Source organism: Notamacropus eugenii, chromosome 4, assembly GCF_028372415.1.
Source record: "Notamacropus eugenii isolate mMacEug1 chromosome 4, mMacEug1.pri_v2, whole genome shotgun sequence".
NCBI classification, from domain to species: domain Eukaryota; kingdom Metazoa; phylum Chordata; class Mammalia; order Diprotodontia; family Macropodidae; genus Notamacropus; species Notamacropus eugenii.
In genome coordinates, this window is record NC_092875.1 from 43,585,468 (window position 1) to 43,593,527 (window position 8,060).

The 8,060-nt window shown below is 42.1% G+C and overlaps 1 protein-coding gene across 1 annotated transcript in view; it reads left to right on the top strand.

The window, feature by feature from the left end:
• TMEM132C (transmembrane protein 132C) overlaps positions 1–4,308 on the top strand; it is a 554,441-nt gene extending 550,133 nt beyond the window's left edge. The window contains exon 9 of the mRNA XM_072600717.1: positions 1,439–4,308. Within this exon, the coding sequence (XP_072456818.1) occupies positions 1,439–2,641 (1,203 nt within the window). The 3' untranslated portion in view covers positions 2,642–4,308. The remainder of the gene's footprint in view (positions 1–1,438) is intronic.
• Positions 4,309–8,060: the final 3,752 nt, after the last annotated feature.

Consider the following 8,060-nt stretch of genomic DNA (forward strand, 5'->3'; position numbering starts at 1 on the left):
CATTAAATCCACATTTGTACTTGTTTAAGTGCCTTGAATGAAAAGCATGACAGATTCCCTGCCCAGTTCTAGAAGGAGCTGTCTCTACAACTCAGGGAAGGTTTTTCCTGATTCCGGTATCTAGTTTAAAGGATTTAGGGTTGTGGTTAGGATTGAGATTAGAGTTAGGACAACTTTCCAAACGGATGAGATGCTTTCTTCAAAGTGGTTTCTTTATTTAAATTCTTAAGAGAGGGAGGACAGTCTAAGTAGGTCACTTTATAGGACTATAGAATCATAGATTAGAACTGAAAAGGACCCTTTCTTTTTACAGATGAGTCAACTAAGGCCCAGAGAGGTTCATTGAATTATAAATTTGGAGATGAAGGAGACTGAGTTCAATCCCCTCATTTTACAGACCAGAGAACTGAAACAAGATTCACAAGATCAGAGATTTAGAGAGGACTTAGAAGCCAATGAGACCATCCTCTGCCTCATTTTGTAGGTGAGCAAAATGAAGCTGAGAGAAATGAGGTTACTTGACCAAGGTCACACAGCTGGTTAAGTATCTGAGACAGGATGCAAACCCCTACATGTATGATTAGCTAAGGTGAGGAGGGAGCAGTAGCTTGCTCCAAAGCTTGGCACCCACATGCTAGAACATGGAAAGGTTCCCTGAAGGATCCAGTGGTGCATAAGGGAGAGTCAGGGGGTGAGGTAGGAGGGAGGCACCAGCTTGCCCAAATTAAGGCAAACTGAACCAGATTGGAAACAGAGCAGCAGGTCAAAGCTCCCTTGTTCATCAAAATGGCACCAGGTCTATGAGGAGCCTCTACACTTCTAACCTGGGTGAGTTAGAGAGATGGAGTCTCAACAAATGATTTATATATATATATATATATATATATATATACATATCTCATCTAGTTCATATATATATATCATCTAGTTCAACACTCTCATTTTACAGATGAAGAAACTGAGACCCAGAGAGGAAAAGTACTTCACTCAAAGTCACACAGATGGTAGATCCAGAAGAATAACTTTGGGAATCAGGAAGATCTGTGTTCAAATCCTCCTTTCAAGCACTGACTAACTAGGTTTCCTTTGGCAAGTCACTCACTTTCTCTGCGTTTAGTATCCTTATCTGTAAAAGGAAGGTGTTGGCTGCTAAGGTCCCTTTCATCTGTAGATCTATGACCCTATGATTGCAAGCCTTCAGATACAGCGTTCCTTCAACTAGATCATAGCTGCCTCCATTAGGGAAACTATTTCTTCTTAATAAGACTCAACTTCCTCATCTACAAAAAAATATATATTTAACAGCAACTTTGCCTAACTCATAGGTTTGTTGCAGGGGACCAGTGAGATCATGAACATGGAGTAGCTTTGAAAATGGTAAAAAATCTTTGCAAGTTGAAGTTCTTATATGACGATGATTTGCCTAATTCTCTTTCAGGAAGCTGTGGTCAGCATGTGGATCCAGTTCAACGATGGCTCAGTGACACCACTGGACATCTATGACCCCAAGGACTTCTCCCTCTCAGCCACATCATTGGATGAGACCATCGTGTCCGTGCACCAGGGCCATGAGTTGAGGTGGCCCCTCGTGGTGGCAGAAGGGGAAGGGCAGGGACAGATTGTCAAAGTTGACATGATGATCTCTGAGGCCTGCCAAAAATCGAAGCGTAAGAGCGTATTGGCCATGGGTGTTGGCAATATCAAAGTCAAGTTCGGGCAGAATGATGCCATCTCTAACCCTGGAGGGGATTATGATGGGGATGAGATAGAGAACCATGCCAGCGATCGCAGACAGAAGGGCCCAGACCAGGAGCGCTACGGCCAGGATGGACGATACTATGGAGGTTCCTCCATCGATCGAGAGGAGGGCGTTCTCCGTAAAGTCACCACCACTGTCAAATCACTGATCAACAACAAAGTGGTGAAAAATAGCAAATTGGATGGAGGCAGACTGTCTGGAGATGGACAGCTACAGAACATCCCCATCGATTTTACCAATTTCCCTGCCCAAGTTGACCTCCCAAAGAGTAGTGGTGGTCTGGAAGAGAATGACTTGGTCCAAGCTACCAGGGGTTTAAGTGACCTTGAGATAGGGATGTATGCACTCCTGGGGGTCTTCTGTTTGGCCATCCTTGTCTTCCTGATCAACTGTGCTACGTTTGCCCTGAAATACCGTCACAAGCAAGTACCAATAGAAGGCCAGGCCACCATGACCCACTCCCATGACTGGGTCTGGCTGGGCAATGAGGCTGAGCTATTGGAGAATTCTGGGGATACATCACCCCAACAAGATGAGCACACCACAATTATAGACCGGGGACTTGGCTATGAAGAAAGCAATCACCTCCTCCTGAATGGTAACACACAGAAGCATGTTCAGAGCCAAATTCACAGGTCAGCTGACTTGGGGGGGAAGCAAGAGAAAGAACAAAAAGCTGACCCCCTACACTCCCCCACTTCCAAAAGGAAGCGGGTGAAATTCACCACCTTCACAACAATACCTCCAGATGATGGCTGCCCCACCGTCAACTCCATTCTCAGTAGCAACGATGATGACATCAAATGGGTGTGCCAGAGCATGGATCTAGGTGACTCCAAAGAACTAAGAAACTATTTGGAGAAATTCAAAGACAAAGTGTAGGGTCCTCTTACTGAAGGGCCCACCACACCTTGATGCCTTCAGTTCTACATTATATATTGGTATCGACAATGAAGCTAGAGTGGGGCAGGGATGGGGGGGGGGAGGAGGGAGGCAGGGGAAACCACCACAAACAATATAGCAGTTTCTGTAGCCAGGGAAAGACAGTTTTGCTATATGGTTTTTCAGCAGCTAGTGATTGCGATTTTGGGGCAATCTGAACACTTGAGAAAGCAATGGACTACTAGTGAAGGTGATGAACTGGGCAAGGTGAGGGCATATGAAGATTATTTTATGAGTAAAAAAAAAAATACAGACGTTACCAAAAATTATTTGTTAAAAAAAAAAGCAAAATGACAAATAAAAAGACATAAACAATAATCTGTTTATATTTCTAATAAATCAGCAAAATAACAAAAATAGGGTCTATTAAGAGACATTGTAAAGATTAACTCTGCATTTCTTCTTCTGAAGATAGCCTGTGATACTGAGAATGAAAGGCAGAAGCAGGTTTCCATCTGTTTTAATTGTCTCTTCTGATGAAATTGAGAATGCTTCTAAATCTTTCCTTGGAATTGGATTTTTTCTTTCTTACCTTTTTCCTTTCTCCCTTTATCATCTTTTTTCCTTCCTTTCTTTTTTTTTCTTTTGATTCCTCTTCAATGTCTATATCTAAGAATTGAGGTGGATTTGTTTCACAAAATGAACTGTAAATTACATTCCTCCTTGATTGAAGAACTCCTTGATGTAGTCTAAACTAAGCCCTCCTATGGAATATGATCACATCATTCCTGTGCAGTAACAACCTTGTTGGTAGGTGTTTGTGTGCCCCCCCAATTAGAGCTCCTATGTTCCCCCTGGGACAGGATATGTCAATGATCATTGACCACAAACTGGTAGAGACCCTCATTCTGCATGCTCACTCAACAAGTATGGAGCCCAACCCTGTAAGTGATCACATGACTGAAAGTATGAGAATTCTGTGATTTTCCCCAACTGGATATGGATGAGGGGGGTAAGATATTTCAGGGGTCATTGGATAGAGACATGCCCATGAATTGGAACAGGAGTTTCACATCTCCTCTTATACCCCAGGAGATGGGGCAGGTGCTAGAGATAATAGAGAGATAACAGCTATAAAAAGAATAAGAAAAAAACTGGAATATTTAAATTGTTTAGTTTTTTTTCACTTTTTTTGTACCAGCACAAACTGAAAAAAATCTATGTTAGATTGTTGATTGACTGTGTTTTTTAACAGCACATTGTGTCTAGCAGCACATTGCAAAGATGCCTTCATCCAAAGTCCAGTATTGCTGGTGATTCTAGACTGACCAGTAGCGAACAAACCCTTTATAAGTTCCAAAACCTACGTCCTCCTTTGTAACCTGCTCTGGGAGAAGAAGGGGCTTGTCTTGCTGGCAAACGGGGAGTCAGTCGTCAGTAAATGGACATTCTCCCATGATGACTATAGGCACTGGTACTTTTTAATTGCTAAAAAAAAAAAATCAGTAGCTTCAGAGACAATGGGCCCTGGAACTTGATAACCTAGTCAGGCCCTTTAACAAGATATTCCTAGAATGCATTGTAGACTGGAAGAATGTAATATTTATTTATACATGTGATACAAACTGTAATTAAAATGCTTTCCATGGCTTGACAAGGTAACCTGTCATAGGGTGTTTTTGTCATTTCATTGAACTCCAGGAGAACTGTTGAATTGTTGAGAAAATACACAGGCTCATGGGTGGGAGGGGAAGAGAAACATTAACCAGTTCTGTGGGGTATCTTTACTATCTTCTCCTTTCACACACAGGATGAAATAAGATCCAATAAGATCCAAAGTTATTTTCTGTGTCATCCACATGAATCAATGAGAATGAAAGGCTCACAGGACCATTGACCTAGAGCTAGAAAGACCTTGGAGGCACTTTAATCCAACTTTCTCATTTACAGATGAGGAAACTGAGATCCACAGACGTTTAGTAACTTACTCAAGGTCACTCAGGAAGTGTGTGACAGAGGTGGACTTTTAAGCCAGATGGTCTGACTGCAAAGCCAAGTTTCTTTACACTGTATCATGCTGTCTTATGCCCTGATACCATGACTTGATACATAGGAAATCGTAGTCACTCAGTCATGTCTGACTCTTTGTGACCTCGTGTACCATACTGTCCATGGGGTTTTCTTGGCAAAGATACTGGAGTGATTTGCCATTTCCTTCTTCAGCAGATTAAGACAGAGATTAAGTGACTTGCCCTGATTTGAACTCCAAGCCCAACACTGAAGCCACTGAGTCACTAGCTGCCCAGTCAAGAAGACCTGAATTCAGATCCAGCCTCCAACACTTCCTAGCTGTATGACCCTGAGTAAATCACTTCATTGCTGCTTTGTGTCAATTTCCTCATCTCTAAAATGGGGATAATAATAATACCTCTCTCCCAGGATAGTCATGAGGATGAGATGAGATGATAATAATTGTAAAGTAATTATTACAGTGCCTGTCATATAGTAAATGCTATATAAATGTTAACTATTTTTTTAAAAAATTATATATTTTAAATTGTCCATTTTTTGCGAAAACTGAAAGGGAAAAAGGAGAGACAGAGCAAAGAGAGAAAGAGCAAGGAAGGGGAAGAGAAGGAAGGAGGAGGAGGAGGAGGAAGAAGAAGAAGGAGGAGGAGGAGGAGGGAGGGAGGGAGGGAGGGAGGGAGGGGGAGGGGAGAGAAAGAGAGAATGACAGAGACAAAGAAGAATTGTACCTGAAGTCAAGAGGGCCTGGCTCTTTGCTTGCGTTGTGCTGGGAGAGATAGCTGGTCCCTCTCTCAGCTCATCCTATCATCCCTTCCCCAGCTGTGGGTAGATTGGTTGACACTTTATGTTCACACTGGCAAAGGCTGTGATAGGCTCTTGGCCATCTCTTAGTGGAGTTGGGACACACAAAAGAGAAGTTGTTTCCTTCCACTCTTTGCTCCGGTTTGTATTTTTCATCAAAAGAATGTAGTTCATTCTCACATGGACCATTCTCTTGAAATTTGGACTATATTTCTAGAATGAACCTCCAGATGACCAGATATAGGTCCTGTCTCAGACCTGCAGCTAAAAATGGTGAGTTTCTTCCATTGGCCAATATGGAAATTATTGATATAAGGTTTTGATGCCCTTTGTCTATAAAACTAGAAGAAAGTATGTTTAGGCTCTATGGTCCAGAACAAAGCTCTTTCCCCAGATTTTGCCCATCCTAGTACATCCATTTGACATATTCCTTTGTCATTTTGTATGGGAAAAAAACAGAGAATGGGGGCTGTTGGGTTGGGGCATTATTGGCAGAGTGTAGGGGAACAGACGTGGCACCTGCTTTCACAAGGGAGAGCTATGAGCTTCTCTTAGTGAATATTGACTCTCCTCAAATGTAGTCAACTTCACCCCAAATGACAGGTCAGTTGAGGCACTGAAGAGTATCATTGGGCCTGATAACATTCATTTTTTTTTTTTTATGGTATTGATTAGAGGCTGCCAACTCATCCATGTGTTTGGAGCCTTTTTCTCTCAAATTTCCATTTTAATGGGAAAGGTAAGAATAACCCAGTAAATGACATTCAGAAGCCTGATTAAATAATAAAGTCATCCTCAATACTATTAGCCAGTAACATCAATAACACGTAAACAACAGTATTCATTTTCATCGATGATAAAGTAACTGGAGTTTGTATGTTTACACCTGTACTTCCAGGACTGGTGATTTTGTCAGAGTGGGCATGCCCTCAATTCACACGGATAACAGCCCATCGATGACTTGAGTTTATGGTCTTTGAAAATTACCAAGGCCAAAACAATCCATTACCCTGTGGTCAACCCAACAATAAGCTTCCAATAACTTAGCTGGGATGGCTCTCAAACAAGAGATACGATTCCTGTCACTTAGGCCCCTGCTCAAAGCTATTCCAGATGAGTAGGGCCTGCAAGCATGCACACTCTACTGGACTAGGATCGTATATTTAGAGCTAGAAGGGATCTTGGATGTCATCGAATTCAACTCCATTTTACAGAAGAAGATACTGAGGCTAGTACAGGTTAAGTGCCTTGCTCAAAATCACCCAGTAATTAGAGCTAATTTTTATATTGGGCTTATTAGATGCAGGCGCCGTGCTAAGCACATTACAAATATTATCTTGTTTGCTTCTCACAGCAACCCTGGGGGCTCAGAGCCATTGTATTCCCATTTTGTGGTTGCTGCTGTTACTGTTAGTGTTCAGTCATGTCCAACTCTATGTGGTGGGTTCCTAGGTAAAGATACTGAAGTGGTTTGCCATTTCCTTGCTCTACTGGTTCCCTATTTTACAGATGAGGGACTGTGGCAAATAGGGCTAAATGACTTGTCCAAGGTTACACAGCTAGTTAGTGTCTGAGAATAGATTTGAACTCAGGAAGATGCCTGAACTCAGATCTTCCAGGCTTAATGCTCTACCTGCTGTGCCACCTTACTACCCCAGATCCCCATTTTACAGATGGAGAAACTGAGACAGGCAGAAGTTAAGTGAATTTCCCAGAGTCATACAGCTGAAAGTGAAACATGATTAGAACTCATGTCTTCATGACTCTAGGCCCAGCAGTCTATTATGCCACCATATTTTCTTCTTCAGTTGTTTCAGTATGACTCTTGGTGACCCTATTTGAGGTTTTCTTGGCGAAGATATTGGACTGGTCTATCATCTCCTTCTCCAATTCTCTTGACTGATGAGGAAACTGAGGCAAGTAGGGTTATAAGTGACTAGCACCAGATCACACAGCTAGTGCATCGGGCTGGATTTGAACTCAAGAAGATGAATCTTCCCTGACTCCAGGCCCAGCATTCTATGCACTACAGCACCATCTAGCTGCCATAGTCTACCCTCTAATTACCCAGGGAGCCGTATTGAAGCATCAGAGGACTGGAGGGTATGTGTATGGAATTTGGCAGTTTGCAAAATGCTTTAAATTTTTTTTAATTTAATCCTCACCAGTCAATGAAATCAACCAGGGTATTTTCTCCATTTTGTAGATAAGAAAGATGCAGTTCCCACAGATATAACTGACTTAGCTAAAGTCACACAGTGAGCTGGAAACTGGATCAAGATTAGAACTGAGATCCCATGTCCAGTCTTCTTTCTGCCACAGTGTGCTATCTCTTGCACTGCCTTTTGCTTTATAATCTTCAGAACATTTTCATGTACCTATCTCATATGATTGCTTGAATCTACCTCTTGGAAAATCTGGTCTTGGAATGTTTGGATTTTTGACTATGGATCCTGTTGGGTGAGCCACAAAAGAGGCCCTTCTCAAACCCCAGAATATCTCATTTTTAAAGAGAAATCTCAGAGGGATGAGCTTGGAGTCATAAAGTCTGAGTTCAGCAACTCAGTTACTGATCAGTGTGACCTTAGTC